Genomic DNA, 22043 nt, shown 5'->3' with positions numbered 1-22043 from the left:
GAAAACAGACACTCAGGGCCCACAAGCAGTAACTTCCTTCCTCTCATGGCTTAAGTCTACCATTGCTCAAGGTTTTGTGTAAGTGAAGTTCTCTAAGCCACCTGGCTCCCACAGGCCTAAAACTTGATGGCTTTAGCCATGGCTAACGAGCTCAGGCACCTGAGAGATCTCCTCAGAGCTGGCACTCACTCACCACTCCTCTCCTAACATCAGCCCACCTTCCACATGACCAAGGAACCCGCATTCAAAAATGAAAACCCACGTGCCAAGTATCAGTGATACACCCATGCACAAAGGGAAAAAGAAGCCCATATCCAGTCCCCAGGACTTCTACCTTCCCCCAGTCAGAAGTGTCCTGAGAGACAGGCCTGAAGGCCATGCTTGCCCTTTCCCGCCTCTCTAGTCCAGCAAATCTTGTATTACATTTCTGCAATGAAAAACATCCTTGAAGAACTGACATACAGCACTTACCTCTCAAAGTTGAAACACTGTACTTTTGCACAGGCAACTCCGTTTTTGTTTACTGCTTTGTGCAACTTCCTCCCCCAAAACATAAACAACCTTCTTGGTCTCCAACCGCCCCAAAATCAGCAGCACACCCCTTTCACACAGGCATCAGAGCTAGTTTCAGCTACCAGCTGCAAGTGGTCTTGTTGATTCCCTGCACTGGAGGACCTGGCCTGAAGGAAGCTAGGATCCTGGTCATGTTTAAGACCAGGTTGCAGGAGATGCCAGTGCCAATTCAACTGCCCATTGCTCCCCCTAGTTCCCTTTTTCCCTTACAGCAGCATTTACCAGACAACTTAGAGATGATTTTGCTCTTCACACCAGCACAAAAGATTCACTTCTTTTTCTGTTTTAATTTCCTGCTGGCTTAATGAGTGGCTATGGTTTTATCAAGGAGTCAAACAACACAGGTGCTGCAGAAACGTGATCAGCAATGAGACTGCTTCTTCCAGTGGTGGCAAACAGGTTGAAAATTCATGAGACAAGGGCCACCCTTGGACTTCCCGAGTAGTGTCACTGCCAGGATGAAAAATACTTGTTAGCCAACAAAATTATCCGGGGAAATTCAATTTTGAGCTTACAGCTCACATTCTGGGCTGTTTCTCTGGATGTCATAATGCTGCCTAGAGGCTCATCTACTACCTCCTTCTGCGGAAGTTTAGAAGGAACGACCTGTGAACCACAGAAATGTTATAAACTTCAAATGAGGCTTAAACCCATAAATTCCAGGGGTTATGGGCATCTTGCAACTTACAGTGTGGCACCTTAACCCTAGAAAGCACTTGAGTCTTGTCTGGTTTATTTGCTAGACTGATCAGTAAATACTTTTCAATGTATTCAATGGCCTTCTCGCACGCATAACTTTCCACTGTGCATCAAAACAAAAAAGACTCAGACCTGAGCCTGACATGCCAGGAACCTAAAAGTGAATGAAGTAGCAGAATTTTAAGTTTTTTAGACATAACACCAAATAACATTACCAAATAGGAGATGCGTAGAACAAAATAAAATAAAATCAGATCTAAAAAAGTTTGTCTTTTACTAAAAAAAGTAAAATTTTATCTTTCCTCTTGAAGTTCTTGGGGACAGAATAGAAGGAAGATGCATCAACCAGTTTCCCCTTCAACAAAGCTGTTCCATACCACAGAGTGTTATTTTAATTTGCAAAATAGACTAAGAATTTGCAATTTTCTTCAACAGTCTTCACAACATTCACATCCTTCTTAAAACGTTCTTCACAAGAATTCTGTTTTGAATCAAACCTACAGACTGGATTTATTTCACTGACTGAACAAAGAATTATAAAGTCTGCTGCAGTCCTGCCTCTCCCACTTCTTGTTAGCCTGATTTTTTGATCTTACGACATCTGCTAGTCACAGTTAAAGAGAAGTTCTGCTACCTGGTTAAAGGCCACTAGACAATGTAGACTTATTACCAAATAAAGGAGAATTTCAAGCGCATTAGAAGAAACTATTGTGACGCCTTTCAGATAAACAGTAAATGATATCTCTGTTCCAAGAAGGATGAGTCACAGAAAAGGAGTTAACTGTGAAGAGCTACCCTAATTTTGTCTGGACAGCACAGAGTAAAGAAGTATGTGACAGTCTAAACAGTAACCACCGCACATATTTTCCAAGTATCTGAGCTTAAACGATCCAAACTCCACTAAAGAATTATAACTGTAGGAAAATAATGTACATTAGAGACACTTGTCTTGGGTTTTGCAAATGCTGGGAATACAGATGTATGAGGGTGGTGACAGGCCATGAATTCCTATCTTTTGAAAGAAATAAAAACAACTTCCAAATTGCATGGAAGGAAAGAATTAGAATAAAGATCTAGGCTCTCCTGTAATCCACTTCCAAACTTAAAACAGCAGATAATGAGGTCCCTAAAGTAAACACAGAATAATGTGATAACTAACACTACAGAAACGGGGCTTGCTTTAGCACCTAAGCCTACATGAGATGAATGCCAATGCCATACCAGAATTATTGGAATGGTATCTTTTCTTATTATTTTTAATTAAAAAAAAGAAGACTACATTGAATTTGAACACATACCTCGTGAGTGACACCTGATACGGTAACAACTATTTGTTTGCCTTTAAAAGGGGAGAACATTTACTTTGGTACTCTGAGGAAATAAAAAAAGACCATCCTTGCTACTTCCCTAAATTGATCATCTTCAATCATTTTGATGTGTCTAAAAGAAACAAAGAGCAAAGAATGACCAGGATGCAACAAACTGCTTTGCTCATGCCTTATGAGCTATTAAGTCCTGAGCGAAAGAGCTACTCACAGTTCCATGAAAACAGCTGTCTGGAGAAGCAATTCCCAGCATATTTTGTACTGGCACCATTCCCCACTTTCTGTAAACAATATGTCCCAAGAATTATGCCTGCAGCTTTAGGACAGTATTGTTTTAAGGCCTCGCCAGCTGTACCTGCCTTACGAACACCACACCACATGGTAAACCAAGGGATGCACAGTCCAAAAACAAACAAAGAAACAAACAAAGGTTTTGCTGGTGATATTCACAGAAGTAACAAGGTATATCTGAAAAAAAAAAAAAAAAAAAAAGTTCTGGAAGAAGGAATTAATTCCAGCATGAATTTCACAGTACCGTGGCTACAGCTATTTTACAACAGATCAGCAGTCCTGGGGGTGATACGATGCCAGCCCCTTCCCACTGAACAAACAGGGGCAGCAAATCACAGCAGATTGATCCAGTATCTCATTGCACAGAACTAGACCGGATATAATGTCATCTCAAATAGTCGAGTAAATAAATCGTTAATTATTTCATAAAGCTAAAAGGCAAACAGCAGAAAGACGCGCGTTAGAAAGTTGAAAGACCGTCTTTGAAAGCAGAAAGGGAGCTTACGCAGAATTTACCAAAACCAAACACCAAAGCAGTAAACTGGATAACAAACAATCATTTATGTAAAAGCCACATTAAGGAGATTGGAATAAGCATGTTTGTACATTTTCAGATAAAACTGGAGCCAGAGGCAATCACGTATAAGCGAGGGGGATAAAAAACCCAACACCACAGCCTAGCTCCTTTAAGCAATGAAGTTTTCCATTCATTGTTGAAGATCTAAAGAAATTAAGATTTTAGGACTAGATTTTTTTTCCCCTAAGGTAACCTTATAATTGGCAAGATGCAACTGTATCTTCACAATCACCTCATCAAACATTTCAGCATTTGCCTACATTCTGGCCACACCGACTGGTTCCATCTCCCACTTGATCTAACGCTGCAGAAAGCAAGACGTCCGTTCAGTTACTATCAGTTACCTGCGGTTAGAGGGCTGGGCAACCTTTACTTGCAGAAATCCCTACTTTTAAGGTTATTACGTGAGGAGGTTGAACTAACGTCTGGCCATTAGATTGTGATACACGATAGCGGGAGCAAGGAGCGAGGCGAAGAACAGAATCCAGTTGGTTCAGATAACATCTTGCCATCTACTGGAAGCATAAAGGAAGATAACGGTGTAGTAATGACAAGATCTACATTCATGGATGAATTTGAGACCTCATCTCATTTATGAGTTGTGTCCTCATCATACAAACACATTTCCTACAGCAAGACAACCCGTAGCTGACTGCTCATAAGACCAGAGCTATAGACCCCTCTCTACTGAAGAGGCACCTGTACCAAGTTATTGGTGGCCTCTCTCCTATGCAGAGATCCTTTATGCATCTAGAAGAAACTCCATGTAAAGAGCTCCCAAATGCACAATCTTCACCTCAGGTGGACCCTTGTGAGGGTGAGGCACGCAGGCAGGACCACTTCCAGAACAAACTAGCTCACAGCCTCATTGGCAGCACGCACCGGATCCATGTCACTTCCTTTTAACAACAGCACAGCCCCTCTGTTCTTGCTCCCCCACCCAAAGCTCCAGTTCTAGTGCTTGCAGAAGCAGAAAAAGGGAACTGATCCTGTTGAAAACAAACATGGAAAAAAATAATACTTTTTGTCAAGCTGAGCTCCTAGATCTCAAATGCATGAGATGACAACCCAAGGTGGATCCTTACTATTTAGTCAGGGCCTTACCTGAGGAGCTGAGTGACAACTAACCACCCAATAATACCGGTCTGGAAAACAAGCCAGCCTGCAAGAATAGAGAACCATTCTGGGCAAGAACCAATTCAAGGAAGAAATATACACTCCAACAGTCCTGGGATCCTGAACTGCAACTGAGCAGTGCAAGAAGGTCATCATCAAGCAAGACGGGAGATCAGTGACAATCCAGCATCTTGGACCACTCCACGATACATCGTATTTCCACAAAGCTTCCTACCTCTACATGGCTAAAATATTTTCTTCTGAAACATGGGAAGAAAAAGAGAGCAATAAACCAGCCAATCAACCAAATTCCCACAGATCAGAGACAACATCTAATAGGAGACGGCAGGCCGTTCTGCAGAAAACTTCTTTCCAACCAAGTGAACATGCTCGTTCACAGCAAAGCATTGCAGTTCATTATTAAGAAATTAAGACAGGAAATTGAGGAATAAGGAAATTAGGACTGACTCAGATTTTTTGCCCTAGATTTCATAAATAAATTAGATCATCATCTTCATTACCCTTAGTATTTTTAAAACAAGGGTAACGCTTCCACAGTTCACATGACCTCACCGCGTTCACTGCATCTCTATACTTCAGCTCTGCCTGCCTCAAACAGAAAGAGGGAGGAACTAAACCTACAGCATTAAAACACTAATTTAACAACTGCTAAGTTGCCACGTGCTGGAGCCAATTTTTTTTTTCCACTTGAATGACGAATACTGTTTACTCTGTAAGATTTGCAGAATTGGGTCCTTAGCTTAATTTTAACAAATCCTGTAGGCAGACAAGCCACATGGATTTTTCCAGCCCAAATTATATTCCTAGTTTGTGCACAGGCAAGATACTGAAAACACTATCTGTATGCAATTATGTTGAGAACAAACTCTCACATGCAAAGTGAATGATGTCCATTACACAGATAATAAGTTAGCACGACTGAAAATACAACTGAAATATAAGACTGTCTGAAACACAAGGTAACCAACATCAAAGGGCATTATGTCTGTATCAATGGCTAGCTAAGATTGTGCATTCGAGCAAAAATTGTCATTTTTGAGGTACAAATTCTGTACTTCAAAAAAAATGAGGAAAACTTTCACCTAGTACTAAGTACACACCTTTTTAAAGAGGCATATGCTACCTCACAGGTCAACAAAGAAATATATAAATATTTTGGCTGTTCAAATTTGTGCCAAACTAACCTTTCAAGCTCTCCTTTAGTGTCTTTGAACAATCACGAACTTCAGTATCACCCTATTGTGGAAAAAATAACAGTGACCTTATTCGGAAGGCTCTCAGACTGAGCACTGCTTATGAAAATCAGAGAGAGAGCATTCAGGTTGGTAAAAGGCCAAGAGAAAACCTACAAGTTGTTGATGCACCACTGCACCCTTCCTGGGGCCAGCACAGGAATGCCCTAAAGCAGTGACTGTGCCATTCACTACAAATGGGTAGAGAAGTCCCTAGACCACCTCAGCCAGCTGGTCACAGTTTGCCTAAACAAAACCTAAAGAGAAAATTGACTCTGCATAACCCTATTGCAGACATGTAAATGAAACGATAAGCAGCTCAGATTTTATCGTAACACCATGCCCTGAACCAAAAGGCAGCCATGGGGTTTTCCAGAGAATTCAGACACTCCCATCTATTCACCAATCGCATGTATTAAATCTAAAACAATGCTTAGATGACTAATATATGATCAAATACAGAAAGGCTCTTTTAAAACAAGCATTTTATGGAAGGATATGGATAACTATCTGGACAAAAAAGATGTAGGCTGATTAAATTGCAATCCTTCCCTCCCTTGCACTTTCTGCTACCAAGAAACACCTGGGGCTGACCACTTGCCCAGGCTGAATGGCTTTTTACAGGCCACTTTCTTTACATAGGCATAGCACAGTTGAAATGTATTTACATTCTAAACCATGTATTTACATACATGCATAGCACAGTTGAAATGTACCTTTAAATTAACAAATTGCCTCAGAAAAAAAGAATAAATTCATGCAATTCAAGAAAACAGCAATTCTAATACGTAAATACTATAAACACAAATGTCATGACACTTTTGAAGCTACCCCATGGAAATCCAGATAAAAAAACACAGGATAACACATGTTTTTCATGTAGATATGTTAACCCATGCAAAAAACACCAAAATTTATGGCCCCAAAAAGAATTGCACATTTAATATTAACCTGTGATAATGCTCAAGGGCTATTAAGAGAAGATAGTGAACAATTACCTCTAACCATTAACAAGACGACTGATAATTTGCTTTTGGGGGAAGGAAATCCAGAAAATCCCCTGTATTGGTAATTATCTGCCCAAACCTGAAAAGCAAAGCCAGTACCACAGAAATCTGTAACAGCTGGTCTGTGTGAGGTCCTTGAGCAGACTACTTCTTAGACATGATGCGTCCAGCTGGGTGAAGGGACTGCACAGCAGTGATGTGCTTGAACCTGACAGGGACAACCCAACGCAGAGGCAGACTGCATGGATGGGGAACACTGGGAAGATCCATGAAGGACTCTGCATCAAGCACAGACCACTGAACCATGCCTACCACCACCCTGATCATGATTAACTTCTCTCTCAGGCATTTTAGACGAAGTTAAGCCTCACAGGCTTTGTACAAACAGGATCCCTTCTCATCGTAAACAAAAAACAGGCAGCAGAAAGATCAAATGAAGCAAGCTTTGACAGCAACCAGCCTTAAAAAAAATAAAGGTACTTGCTTTACAAAAACATGTTAGTAAAGCCATCCACACCAGGGGAAAGGGCTGCAAAACACATGGCTCCTCTCAGTACTGAGGCACCGGCTGGTCGCATCCCCAGCACAGAGCCTGTACAGCTCCGTGGCACCACAGCGGACTGTACAATCCAAGGACCAACTGTTGTTTTTATGACAAAGAGTATCCAGTGATTATTCTCCACAGAATTTAGGTTATTACCTTGAGAAAGAAACACACATTAGAGGAAAAAGGAAAGCCAGTAATGAAGTTTCTAGGGACCGTGTATTTGGCAATTTGCTTCAAACTGTCTGAATGCTATAGAGTTCCAGAAAAAAATCCAAGAACAAGATTAGATGATTTCTGTTAAACATATTAGAAGGAAGGTACATGCTTTCTTTCCTCTCATACCATGCACACGAAGTAAAATACAAGCCCAATGCTTTTACCGTTAGTTACTAAAGAGTGAGGCCTGGCCTACCTCAGCTGGGAACCAAGCTCCATTTGTGTCATTCCTCTGTACCAGGAACTAACTCCCATGCCTCCACAGATCTTTAACAGTTAATGAATTAATGCCTTTGAAAGCAGACTATCCTCACTCCAAGTCTTAGATCAATGCACAAAGACATTAGCTAACCAAAGACTCAAGAGTAGCAGCCACGAAGCACTGGCTTGCAAGGTAAACTGAGTAACTAGGGACTTTGGCACTTAGATGCTCAGTTCTGCCACTCAGCAAGCAGCACAGCCTCGGAAGAGTCAGAGCATCTCTGGTCTTAGCAGGTTACAGAAATTAACTTAAAAAAAAAAAAACACTAAAAAATCAGTTCCCTGTTAAGAGTGAAGCCCAGTCACAGTCTAGAACAGTGCTAATCAAGTTTAAACAACATTAGAAGTAGAAGAGGGACCCTTAACATTTGTTTTTGTTTTTTCCCTTGGAAAAAATAAACTGAATAGAAGTGGTCACATTCAGATCAAGTATGGTTAAAATATGGTAGAAGTGGTTCTGGCCAAGTGCATCAGTATACGTTTTTCTCTTAAAAGCCTCCATAGTACTCGTAGTTCCAGATCTGTGCCCAATAAAGAAGCCCAAGCCAATGACTAAGTACCTACAAAAAGCAGCTCTGATTAATCTTTATGTATGCCCTGGGAGTTTATTAGAGAATATTGTTTACAACCCAATTCATCAGGAATTTCCAGATTGTTGCTTCCTAGAAAAGGAAAAGTAACCAGAAAAAATTCCAGACAGCTCAGTCCAAGCTTTAAAACACTGTATTTGACACCAGCATTTCACTTAGAAGGCAAAGAACTTTGGCTCTGCCTTCAACACCAAAACCCAAGAACCCTACGGATTGAGCACTCAAGGAAGCCAAGGAGTTTTTTCTGCCTCCCAAACTCTGCCACGGCTGCACATTTTCCCCAAGAGTACCTTCACATTCTGACAGCCCTGCTCCTGCTTTGGGCTCATACACAAATCGTTTGTCCTGCCACACTTCCAGTCACAACACTGCACCAATAGAAGGCGTGTAAATCACTCTCCAGAAACATCAGCTGTGATCACTGCAGAACATCACGGCTCCACACCGAATTACTCTGTAAAGACAAGCGCCGAACGGAGCAGTTCAGGTTTTCATGGATGCATCTCTTCCAACTCAGTTGAAAGGACTCTGGATGAATGTGTAACTGCGCTTTCACGTGACACAATGCCATTTGTAGTTCCACACTGATGGCAGCCTATCAACGTTCGTGAGTTTATCAGCTCAAGTCTCAATCAATGACAGTGAAAAAAGAGCACTGCCTACTGCACAGCGGAATAATCCTCCTGATCTTGTTTGTTACAAAAGTTTTCTTGTTTCTGATGCAACATCTGCTTTAAGTGCACGCTGAAAAGAGTATCAGTTCAAAACGGGTATTTGATGGATGCCACAATTAAGGTGAGAACAAACTTCCTCTTCCAGACACGGCTGTGTCAGTCCAAGGTTACTGCCCTCAGCCTGGCCCTAGCTCCTCACCCTTCCCTTGTTACTGTCACCACCCACACCAACATGTCAGCTGAGAAAAACAGAAGAACACTCTCCAGTTTGAGTTTTTACCAGCCAAGCCAACACAAAACAGCTTCCTAGAGGTCTTTGTTAACCCAAAACATTTGATGGAAAGGTACAGTTCCAGAGAAGCTCAAGCAAATTTAGGTCAGAACTACTACGGCCCCATCTCCCACCCTATTCCTCACCCACTCAAGGGGCAGCCAGTTCAGAAACATGATCCAGCCAAAACCTAACAAAGCAAAAAAGCAATTCATTACACCAGCCCTGTAACTCCCTGACATTAACTCATGGCTGCAAAGACTCCCATGCCAGCAGGGGAAGATGCATAGGCAAGGAGGAGGCAGTACCACTGCAGCCCCAGCGTAAACTGCCAAGATCTTGACAAGCTTCAGCAAAACTAAGAGAGCTGCTTTGGAGAAGAGTGGTCACAGCCTCCTCCTCCTGCACGAGCAGTAACGCTTGCATAGCCACAAAGCCAGCCAGTTCAGGCAGTCGATCCAACTCAAGTTCAATATTTTCTGTACCACCATTCTCAGCTGGATCAGCAAAGAGGGAGTGACAGAGAATAATAGCTCTTTGGGGGGAAAGCATTGCCAGAGAAATCAAAGCTGCTCTGGTGGTAGTGCAGTAACATGGCTGTGGAGGACATGTTAAAGTCTCAGCTTGATTGACTTTACACTTTGTGTTCTGCAGAAAAAGAAAGACAATATGCTCTAATTTCAGTTATTAAACATCCAGATCCCTGGACTGAAGAAGTATCTATTATTTTAATGCATTCACCAGTCATTATAGACTCCAAAAGCAAGACTAAAGCCACAGTTCCATATTAGCTTAAACCATGCTTGCTTGATAAACAAGCAGAATAAATAATGTTTAATCCCTCCCTAAATTAAAAGCAAACAAGGTCAGAGTGTCAGGTGAGTGAAATAAGCACAGTAGGACCCCAAAAGTTACCAAATACATGAGCTGCTACAATACATAGGCTGCTACAAGAATCTCTCACCTTAGAGATGCTGTAGAACAGCTTTCCTAGAGTGCAGGAAATAAACTTTTTTATTGCATTAGGAAAAAATGCTGTTTTTTTTAAATATTATGCAGCTCCACCAATATTAGTGGTGGAATAAAAGCAGCTACAGGCAGAATTGAAGAATTCTGTACAGTGCTGTAACAGGCTGCTAAGAACACGCAACTAAAACCTCACATTTGTATTCCTCCTAGCCCGTTACTGGGGAGGCAAGCACTTTTGGACTGACTTTTATTTCATCAAGTTCTTAAATCTGCCACTCTCATTCTGGTAGGGAAGAAAAGTGCGTAAAGATCATTCCAGCAGCAGGCAGCTGTATTGCGCTACAAAATATAGCGCTGGCAAGTCTTGGGAGTTTTGAGAGCCCAATGTGGCTCGCTGGGTTGTTTTTCTTCTTCCTAAATGCATAACGCTGCCAGGTACTAGTACAACACCAGAAGGTTTAACAACACCAGAGTAAGAAGATAAACTTGTCTACTGTCTAGTTTACACGCACCTTCAGCTTCCACACGTTTAAGAGAAGTAATAAATGCAGGGAAGTGATTCCCAGGCTGGGAAAAAGAAAAAAAAAGACAGCTAATAAGCATAATAGATGTTTGATTTGAATTGCATCTCTTATTTAAGCTTTAGGGAAAAAAACTTCTTTGAGGTGTTCTGCTTAGAGCTCCACAAATCAAAGTTTTGCTGAGGCTTAAAACCAGGGCTTTATGGAATTGCAGATGAAACAGAGCTTGCTGTAGGATAACTCCAGCTATGAAAACAATTAGAGAATCACCAACAAGGATGAACACGGACTCATTTTTTTGGACTTTACTCGCATCATCTTTTATTTCCTCCGTGAGATTTTCGCTAGGGGGAAGAAAAAGCAGCACGTCCAGCGAGGATTGCCAAGAGATGAAGAAATGGAAAACCCACACTAATGAGCCGAAAAACAATACCGCTTCTCTATGGCAACAATTAACTTCTGCATAAGCATAGAGCCCATTTCAGCAGTAACCACGGATCAATAAGTCAAACAGCAGCGATGAGTCAGGAACCCATTTAAATATTTACCCTTTTCCCTACGAGCCGCGGCCGGAGTAGTATTATGGCCAAGCAGCATGACTGCGCCTTCCATTTTACCCTCTCATTCAGCAGCCTCGCCGGCGAGGCAGGAAGACCGAAAAAATGAGGGAAAACCACCAGAAAACCCGAGCCGGGCCGACAATCGGACATTGTTCGGGGCCGGGAGCATCTCCCAGCCCTGACGGCTGAGCCCAGGCGCACGGGGCACAACCGGGGCAGGGCAGGCTCCCGGCACAACCCCCCCCCGGAGCCCCCCGACCCCCCGGGCCCCGTTCCGCGGCGCTCCCGGCACGTTCCGTAAATGAAACCCCGGCCCCGGGGGAGCCGCAGCGCCCAGCGGGGACCCCGCAGCCCCCGGGGGGGGGGTCCCGGGGCAGCCCCGGAAGCGCTGCGGGGGCTCGGCAGCGCCCCGGCCCCACCTGTGCCGCCCCGCGGGGCCCCACCCGGGCGCTCCCCGCCGCCCCCTGCAGCGGGGCGGGGACCGGGCGGCGCCCTCCGGTTCTCCCCCGGTTCCCCCCCACCTGAGGCATCGCCCCCCGCCGGCTCTGCCCTGCCCGGCCCAACGCGGCTCGGCTCGGTTGGGCCCAGCCCGGCCCGGCCCGGCGGCGCTCACCTGCTCGCCCGCCGCCGCCGCCGCCTCTTCAGCCGCCGCCCTCCGCCACCGAGCAGCGCCGCCGCCGCCGCCCCCCCCCCGGCCCCGCCGCTGCTGCTGCTGCTGCACCCGCCCCCGCCCATCCCCGCGCCCCCATTGGCCGCCCTCCCCGCCGCTCTGCCCGCCGATTGGTGCGCCCGGCTGCTCGTCCAAGCGCAACGCCCGCCTCCCCCCCCGCCCACGGGCCCCCGGTGTTTTATTCACTCCGAGGCTTTGGCGCCCCCACTCTCCAGCGGCCGCTCCTGATTGGGGGAAGGGGCCGGAGGGGAGCGCTGCGATTGGCTGCGGGAGCTGCCAGCTGAGGCGGTGGGCCCGCCCCCCCCCTCCCCTCCGCTCGGGCTTAGGCTGCGGTGGGGCGGGGGCGGCCGCGCTGCGCGGGGGCCGGGAGCGGCGGGGTCCGGCCCGTGGGGTCCGGCCAGAAACCGCGCCCCGGGCCCGGGGGCCGCCCGCGGAGCCCGCCCGGTCCCGGTGGTCGCCCTCACGCCGCGGTGCCCGGTGCCGCCGCAGGGCCCGGTGCCGCTCCGTTACCCCAATGGGGGCCCGGGGCGACGCCTCTGGCCCCCGGGGATCCTCCCGCAGCTGCGGCCGCTCGGTCACACGCTCACCCCCGTGCCCGGAGCTGAAGGCGCTCCGCTCGCCTGCCCCGAGGCCCCGGGGCAGGAGCAGGCCGGGCGGGGGCAGCGCCAGGTGCCTCGCAGCGCCTCGCCCGCCGCCAGCCCTGTGCCCCGCGGCGCTCAGCGGGCTGCCGAGCAGCGATTTCAGCCGGAATGCAGGCCAGAGCCCTGCTGGGGGCTGAGAAATAAAATAAAGAAATCAAATCAGGAAGTTGAAATGCAAAAAATTACGTAAGGTTTCGCTGTGTCTTTATCCTCGTTACCTTCTCCCTGCGTGCACCTCACACCTCTTTGTCTCTAAACCAAGCAAAGGGACAGAACAACAAAGGCCGAGTGTCACCCAGCGCGCATCCAGGACATACGGGAACTGGAAGCCGTGGTCATGTCACAGCGTCGCCCACAAGGTCATCTACCGAGTTCACGTGGAGGTGCTGGGGCAGAAGCAGGAGGCTGGCACAAACCCCAGCTATCAGAACGATGCTCTGTCCCCCCAGATCCCTGCATGTTCAAGGATTAAATTAAGAAAAAAAAAAAACACAAGAATTTACTTTACTTACCTTTTTTTTTTTATTTATTTTTTTACGTCTCTGCGTGTCACTCTGCTTGGAAAGCAAACCCAAAGCAGATAGCTGCCCTCCTTCTCACAGCTGCTTCTCAGAGTGCTGCTCTCAGCCACCAGCACAACACAGTTATGTTGGAGCCAGTGTTGCAAAATGACTAGACAGATATTTCTACCAGTCCTGAGTTTTCTTCTGTTGTTATGAAACCCAGAGTCATTTCTGACCTCGCATAGGTCTTAGTATGTTGCATGCCCAATATCTTTGGTTTCACTCTTCATCTTATTCATAATCTCCATATTTTTGAGTAAACTTTTGACAAAACATGGTGCCTTAAGCCTTAATTTCCAAGCAATAATCTTTGTATTAGAAAGATGCTCTGCTTCCAAGTGAGGATTTGAGGGTGGGTAAGGACACACTATTGTAAATGAAATTCTAATACATGCTTCAGCTATATATAGCTTTCACAAATATTTGCTGGATATTTAAATCCATTTGTTGCTATTACCACTTTTCTGCTGGACTATTTGTATCTCCGTAACTCCCCATGTAGTCGTTGGGAACCAAAGGGAAAGGGGGTTGTGGTGGGAAAGGAAAAGGACCGTGACCCTAGAGGTCACCTAACTGAACAAACTGAGCATGCAACACAGCAAACTGCCCATTCGCCACGCTCATCCGCGGGGCGCGTTCTGTGTAGTCAGTCTTCCTGTGGAGAGTTTCCATGAGAGGAGGCAAATGAATTCTCCAAGGCCTGATATTGGAAGCAAAGCTTCAAGGTTCTTTAATCCTGATGGATAATGGAGCACTGGGAGAGACTTCATAGCACACCCAAGATATCCAGCCCTTGGCCCTTTTCCACCTTTTAAAAGAGAGCTCCAAGACTAATACGCTGGATTAACAGCCCTGGCTGTTTACATGTATGTGTTGCCCACGTGCACCTGTCACTGGTGCTGTCTTAGACAAGAGATCCTTTCTGGTCTCACCAGGACAGTAGGATAGTATGCCATCCCCTAAGGACCTGAGAGTACATTACACGCGCACTCATGCTAATACAAACTCCAAGTCCTCAGTGCAGGTACCCGGAGGCTTAACATCATTCTTTCCTATTGGCTATCTAAAACAATGTTGGTGATTAAATCTCCCTTCTCTAATCACACTGTAATACTATCCCTTCTAGGAACAAGCCATACCAGTATAAATACTACAACATAAGCATTTTTATGCTGCTATGACTGTGCTCACCCCAGAGGAATTCCATCTTTTTGACAATTGAGGTAGAATGTGAGAGCTTGTGTGTGTGGATGAGCTCTAAAAATGTTTAAAAAATGTTTCAAAAATGTGCCTCTAGTAGCCTCTAGTAGCTACACAAATATACTACAGGAAACAAATACATAAGTACTACGTAGGCTTTCTGCTGTCATGCTCTGAGCAAACCTGAACAATATGGTTGCTAAACCAAGACATCCTGTTTGAACAGATATTTCCATCTGATATGCTGCGTCAGAGGTGAGCAAGCGATTTCAGAGTACTTCAGAAAAAAACACAGTGTAGACAGCTTTTTTGCCCACTTACCAGGAAAGGAGAAAGTCTTTTGCAACACCTCTGAAAAGGAGAAACGCACCGAAGAACCAAATGCTGAATGTCACAGCTGTATGTCAGAACTGCTACGTGTTCATTTTGAAATAGATGGCATGCATGTAGTTAATGAGCAAAGCTGTGCACTTGCCATAATTAATACAGAAAGGATATGAATAGAAAGAATCCTTTACAATCCTTCTGCCCTGGAAAAGCCTCACCCAAACAGCCTGTCAAGAGCCATCTCTGCATATCAAAAGCATATTCTCTACCACCAGATACACAATGCATGCGCAACAGCCTGACTGTACCTTCTGTCTTAATTGTCAGTATGTGAGCAATCTCACAGGGCACGTACTTCACTCAGATTCTTTTTGCTTTCGTTTTATGATGTGGATTTTCATGGTCATTTACCTCTCTCCTTCTGCTGAAAAGCAAGAAGGCTGGAGCCGTGGTGTCTGCAGCTTTGTGGTTAGTCACTGCCTACGGAGTCACTGCAGATGGTATCTGCTCAATGCTACCAAATGCTAGATGACATATATTAAGAACACAAAAAGCCCTCATAAAATTACTTTTGAAATGCCTACAAAGTAAACCCTGCGATTACAGTGGGCATGAGGTGACAGCTCAGTCAAGGGTCCTACTCAAATATTTTATGTAATTTCAGCTCCAAGTTACAGAGCTTGTATTTTAGTGTCACGTAGGACAAGAGGAAACGTCTGTGCTTCCAATTCCTCCAAAAAGATAATTTCACAGGGGAGCCTGGACCTTGTAATTATTATTTTTATGAATTTGTTTTAATTGGACTTTTGCATGGCAGGAACGGCTTATTTTCTCAGTGGGGCTCTGTGTGCCAGATAACCAGGATTAAAGACTACAACCAGTCACTGAATAAGAAAATCACTGAGAAGAGAGAAACAGCTGGAGACAGGCCAAAAACTCTGCCAAGAGATGCTTCAGTGAGTGAGTGCATTCACTCTGATGAGGGGGCCAGAGGATAGCTCTTGAGAAACAGTTCCTGAATTAGCTTTTAGTCTTGTTATCTGGCAGTGAACTTTATAGCTTTCACAAAGAGGAGCAGGCTTCACAATCCTGCCCAGTGTCCTTCCAGTGATGACATCCTGGATGTCACTGGGCTGTATGAGAAAGACTCTCAGGGCTCTAAGCTGAGGAAACCTGTTAGTAAAGGCTTGAAATGTTCCTTTTCCTTACCGGGTATTGCTTTTGGCACGAGAACAAAACTGACAGTGCGAAAGGAAGGCTGCCAGCAAAGTAATCATGAGAAAAAGGATTAAACCTAGTTTAACTTTCTAAAAGTGACCGATTTACATTAGTGGTTTTTCAGGAACTAAGAGAATGTGCTGGGCAGCTTGCACAATGGTGAACAATTGAGCATCCAATATACAGAGAAGTAAAAAATGTGGATTAGGCCCAATTGTGCAAATAATTTTGCCCTTTCCGCTCCTTAGTGAATATTGCTCATAGCTTTGCAGGATCACGCCTTATACAAGCTGTTCTTTAAACCCAAGATTTCAATTCCTTGAACCATGAGTGGAAAAAGGTTAAAATATCAAATAAGCCCTGCACCTCTTTGAGGTGCCATTTACTTATTTCTTCTGAAGTCACTTGTGGCTCTTTTATAAGTTGTACTCACCACATTTTTTATATCCTCTTAAATAAAATGTGTGTGGCTCTTGGCAATGCAGCTTATATGCTCATAAAATCTGAGTAACTTTGTGCTAAATTCTAATTAAGAAATTTAATTGAGCCTCCAGTTGCTACTATGTCTGTGTGAGCAGCAGCTGGGGACCACCTAATCATTCAGAGATCTGTGCTACTTTCCTTTTGTTTATTTAAAGAGTTTTATGTGACGCTCTACTTTCTTTTCAACAAATTCCCTTGAAATATCGGACAGTGAATGAAAACGGCATGTAAACCTCTTGGCTATTCCTAGAAAACCATCTGAGTACTCTGTAAGTGATATGAAAGCTCTCTCTTTGCGCCGTAGGTCAAAATCCTTTCTTGTGTGGCACAGAAAAGTAGCAACGTTCTTTATTCATGAAAGCCTTTACCATTGGAAAGGCTCAACTGTCAAAAGAAACATTTTGTTGTTGTAGAGATTTCACCACCATTATTTTCCACCATGTCCTTCACTTTGGGACTTTGGTATACATCAAGAAATCCAGTGTCAGTCATCTATCTTTCAGCAGTAGAAAGTGGCATTCGTACCAAGATCAGAGCCCCAGAGTGGGACTTTGAACCCACTGTACTGGTAAACACCCAGGACAGCACTGCTGAACTCATTAGAGATATTCCGGAGCAACTCGGGTCAGGCTCTGTACCAAGCTCTCAGCGTCTAAGAATTGGTTGCACTCGAGTAAATTAAACAGTAACACGAATAACACCTCAGAAGCCCAGAGTTTTCAAAGGTCTTTTTTCCCCCCAAAGCCTACTTAGCCATGCTTACATGCAATTCAAGCATACAATAGTCGAATTTCTACCCTATTTCAAAGCGTCTGCCTCTTGGTTTTGTTTAGGGCCCAGTTCTGCTGAAACGGTTTCAGCTGATAAGATTATTCGGGTAAGCAGGGCTTAACCTTGGGAAACAAAGAACGGTTTGAAATGCAGAGCTCACCCTTCCTTCTCTCCCAGGATACACACGAACACACAGCCTGCTTTCACTTTCCTCTCATTTTAAACCCCATCCAGAGCAGAAATCCTGCCAAGAAACCTCCCCATGCCCATTCCGGCATCTCTTCCAGCCTTCCCCAAACACCCTGCGGAGGAGCCGGCAGTGCGGGAGCGCCGGGCTGCCTCTGCCACCTGCTGGCAAGGCCGAAAATGCTCAAGAAATTAAACCGGAGGCAATAATGTTATCCACGCACCTCTAAAATGAGGCTTGCAATCGAAAGATATCTTAAGACAAGCCAAAATATCTTAAACCTGTAAGGTGTCTGTTTCCAGTTAAGACTGAGCAGCTGAGAGCACCCTTACTGGGCCGGGCTGGGGATTTCTGCTCCTGCCTCCTGGTACCACGTAAATGTAGGTCGGGGCTGAAATCCTGGCAATGCTAAAGGTGGAAGAGGCCAAGACTGGCTTTCCAGCTCCCTATCCTAGGCCCGTTACACTAAGTGGCCCACACGACAGATCTGCATGTGTCTTTGAATGTTAGCTGCTTACTTTATGTTAAATACATAGCTGTGTGAAGCTGATATTCAGATCTGTGAGAGGTTAATAACACCTTTGTAAACCGTAAGCTTCCTGAGCACACTCGGGTAATTGCTCCAGTTACATGCTCTGGACTAACAGGAGGTAAAATGTCCATGCAAAATCCATTCCCACAAATGATGTCAGTCCACCAGAGATTTTTCTCACACGAGTATTGCTCAGTGAATTTCTCCTATTGAAGCTTGTTCTTGATCAGGAAATCACCAACATAGCCTAGTGCCTGAAGCAGCAGCCTCGGAGGGGTCAGCTCCGAGTACCATGTACCCAGCACCACGAGGCTACACCCTGTGAACAGCGAGACGCCCCTGCAGCCTGCCGGGCCCTAGGCAGCACCGGGCTCGTTGAGGCCCCACGGCGGGACCGGCGCCGGGCGGCGCCACCGCGCCCACCCCGGCGGAAGCGGCCCAGCGGGGCGGGCCGAGATGGCGGCGGGCGGCGCGGAGGAGCTGCAGCAGCAGCAGCGGCGGCGGCTGGGCCGGCTGTCGGCGCTCTCGGTGTACCGCCGGGCGGCGGGGGCCGAGCGGCTGGAGCGGCGCCGCCGCGGGACGCCGCTGCCCGCGGGAGGCAGGCGGGCCAAGGCGCGGCCGAGGCGCGGCGCGGCGAGAGGAGGAGGCGGCCACGAGTTGGCGGCGCCGCCACCGCCGCCGAGCGCCGCCACCGCCGTGCCCGGCCGCGTGGAGCGGGCCGAGGCAGCGCCCGGGAGCGCTGAGAAGAAGCCGCCGGGGGGCCCCGCGCCGAGCCCGGGCGCCCCGAGGGTGCGGGCTCCGGTGGGGAGCACCGAGGCGAAGCCGCCGGGAGGCCCCGCGGCGAGCTCGGTTGGCGGCGGCGTGCCGGGGCTGCTGCGGCGGCTGGGGCTGCTGGAGGACAGCCGGCGGCGGGCGGCGGAGCTGTTCCGCTGGCTGGTGGCGCCGGTGGAGCCGGGGGAGTTCGCGGGGCGGCACTGGGAGCGGGCGCCGCTGCTGGTGCGGCGGGGGGACCCCGGGTACTACGCGGGGCTGTTCTCCACGGCAGACTTCGACGCCATCCTGCGCAGCGGCGAGGTGCAGTTCGGGACCCACCTGGACGTGACCAGCTACGCCGAGGGGGTGCGGGAGACGCACAACCCCGTGGGCCGGGCCCTGCCCGCCGTCGTCTGGGACTTCTACCAGAACGGGTGCTCCCTGCGGCTCCTCAACCCCCAGGCCTTCTCCGCCACGGTCTGGCACTTGCTCTCCGTCCTGCAGGAGTATTTCGGGAGCATGGCGGGGGCCAACACCTACCTGACGCCACCAGGCACGCAGGGCTTCGCCCCCCACTACGATGACATCGAGGCCTTCGTGCTGCAGCTGGAGGGGAAGAAGCACTGGCGCGTTTACAGCCCCCGGACAGACACCGAGGTGCTGCCCCAGTTCTCCAGCGCAAACCTGACGCAGGCTGAGCTGGGCAAGCCTGTGCTGGAGGTGGTGCTGGAGGCTGGGGACCTGCTCTACTTTCCCCGGGGCTTTATCCACCAGGGCGATTGTCTGCCTGACGCGCACTCGCTCCACATCACGGTGTCCTCCTACCAGAGGAATTCCTGGGGCGACCTCCTGGAGAAGCTCCTCCCGGCGGCCCTGCAGATGGCCCTGGAGGAGGATGTTGAGTACCGGCAAGGGCTTCCCATAGGCTACCTGGGGTACATGGGGGTCGCCAACTCCGATGCAGCTGACGCTTGCCGAACGGCTTTTGTGGAGAAGCTGCAGAGACTGGTGAAGAAACTTGTTGACTATGCACCCATTGATGCTGCTGTAGATCAGAGAGCCAAGTCGTTTCTTCATGACTGTCTCCCCCCGGTGCTTACCCAAAGTGAAAAACAGCTAAGCGTGTATGGCTTTCCAGCCCAGTGGCAAGATGGAAGTCCCCGCAATGTTGACATACTAATAACAAAAGACACAGAAGTTCGTCTCCTCCGTCATGGCATCATTAGGTTGTGCAATGAAGAAGCAGGTGTGATGCTGTACTACACAACAGAAAATTCAAGAGTGTATCATAAGGAAGAACCCAAGTACCTTGAGATAGATCCTGAGTATACAGACAGTATTGAATTTCTTCTGTCTTCCTATCCAAACCATGTCACTGTGGATACCCTCCCATGTGGAACGTTGGATGACAAGATTTCTTTAGCCACACTCCTGTTTGAGAAGGGCATTCTGACTACTAAGAAACCACTGGTGCAAGTGTAACTCTTGTTTTTGTACAAAATAAACATACATTTGTTTAGAAAGTATTCTCTCTTGTTTTCACTTTATACCTGCTTAGGTGTGAATGAGCAGTCTGATCACAGTATCTGATCTGAGTGAAGAATGACTTTGACCTGGACAGAAAAATCAAATGTTCTTATTAAAACAAGGATCCTCTCTAGAAGCAACTCTGCATGGCTGAGTGACTGGAGAGGTTTTTCTTTATTTGTTTTGTTTTTTCATTTCCCCTTTTGCCAGCCATATGCATCCTAGCTAACTTCAGGAAGCTAGTGAACTTTTTACAATCTGTAAATCTTCTATGTTTACCAAGTATTGTAAAGCAGCCTGCACTACTGTGGGATGTACTCTTATTACGTACAGACATACTTGGTGATGGGTATTTATGATCCTGGTAAGCAAGGCACTTAGACTCTGTGAGGTAACATTAAAAATGCTGTTAGAGCTAATGTTATGAGAAGAGAATAGCACAATCTTAGTTCCCTTTCGATGTGGAGCATCAAAGTGGACTCTAACACACAAGCACCATGCCATGCAGATAGCGCACAGCAGAGATACTCCCCTGCTGGTTATTCAAGCTATTACAGAGTTTTCTTAAAAGGATACAGCTCTGAGTATCTTGTCTACAGTCAAACAGAAACGTGCATGAGAACTTGCTGCACTGTTAGTATCTAACAAGACACTTGCTGCATTGTCGATACTATATTAGGAGGAGCTGTTGACTCCCTCGAGGGCAGAGAGGCCTTGCAGAGAGATCTTGGCAACTTAGAGAGCCGAGCAATCACCAATGATGTTAAATTTAACAAGAGCTAGTGCCAGATTTTGTACCTGGCTATATGTACGGTCTGGGGGATGAAAGGCTGGAGAGCAGCCCTACGGAAAGGGATCTGGGGTTTCTGGTCAATGCCAAGTTGAATATGGGTCACCAGTGTGCCCTGTCAGACAAAAGGTCCAACTGTATCCAGCATGGCTAGCTGGTCAAGGGAAGGGATTGTCCCACTCTGCACTGGTGTGGCCTCACCTTGAGTCCTGCATGCAGTTTTGGGTGCCCCAATAAGAAGGACATAAAACTATTAGAGTGTCCAAAGGAGGGCTACGAAGATGGTGATGGATCCATAGGGCAAGATGTATGAGGAGCTGCTGAAGTCACTTGATTTGTTCAGCCCAGAGAAGAGGCTTAGGGGAGGCCTCATGGCGGCCTGCAGCTCCCTCATGAGGGGAGAGGAGGGGCAGGTGCTGAGCTCTGCTCCCTGGGGACCAGTGAGAGGAGCTGAGCAAATGGCATGAGTCTGTGACAGGGGAGGATCAGGCTGGATATTTGGAAAAAGTTCTTCACCCAGAGGGTGCTGGGCACTGGAACAGGCTCCCCAGGGCAGTGGTCATGGCACTGAGCTTGTTGGAGTTCAATAAGTGCTTGGACAATGCTCTCAGACATGTGGCCTGATTTCTGGATGGTCCCATGTGGACTAAGGAGTCGGACTCGATGATCCTTGTGGATCTTTTCCCACTCAGGATATCCTGTGATCCTACCATAAAGGCAAGGCCATGTGGGTGGCATGATTGCCAGTACCGACTGGGAGCTGCACACAGGCTCCTCAGGTATGAAAAGTTTCCTGAGCTAATCCTGAGGCCACAGGATTTCAGCAGCACAGCACAGGCCTGGAGGCCATGCTCTATGCACAATGTGGCACAGGCCTGGTTGTGCTCAGGTTAACTCTTCTGTGGATCATTGACTCGATGTACAATGATTT

The 22043-nt window shown here is 47.0% G+C and overlaps 2 protein-coding genes across 7 annotated transcripts in view; one reads left to right on the top strand and one right to left on the bottom strand.

Annotated features, from left to right (window-relative positions):
- The window catches only part of NUMB (NUMB endocytic adaptor protein), a 95661-nt gene extending 83451 nt beyond the window's left edge, over nt 1–12210 (bottom strand). For all 6 annotated transcript variants that reach the window (XM_072038804.1, XM_072038807.1, XM_072038805.1 and 3 more), the window contains exon 1: nt 12064–12210. The gene's annotated coding sequence lies outside the window, so the exon portion shown is untranslated. The remainder of the gene's footprint in view (nt 1–12063) is intronic.
- Nucleotides 12211–18462: 6252 nt separating this feature from the next.
- RIOX1 (ribosomal oxygenase 1) lies at nt 18463–20321 on the top strand. Its single transcript, XM_005021698.5, has one exon. It carries the CDS (start codon nt 18499–18501, stop codon nt 20275–20277), a length of 1779 nt encoding a protein of 592 aa, XP_005021755.5. The 5' UTR covers nt 18463–18498; the 3' UTR covers nt 20278–20321.
- Nucleotides 20322–22043: the final 1722 nt, after the last annotated feature.

Source organism: Anas platyrhynchos, chromosome 5 (assembly GCF_047663525.1).
Source record: "Anas platyrhynchos isolate ZD024472 breed Pekin duck chromosome 5, IASCAAS_PekinDuck_T2T, whole genome shotgun sequence".
Lineage (NCBI taxonomy): Eukaryota > Metazoa > Chordata > Aves > Anseriformes > Anatidae > Anas > Anas platyrhynchos.
The sequence above is the reverse complement of the archived record's forward strand: the minus strand, read 5'-3'. Positions and strand labels throughout refer to the sequence as shown.

Bases quoted from the DNA above. Each gene is read 5' to 3' on its own strand.
- RIOX1 (XM_005021698.5), top strand. From the start codon at position 18,499: ATGGCGGCGGGCGGCGCGGAGGAGCTGCAGCAGCAGCAGCGGCGGCGG.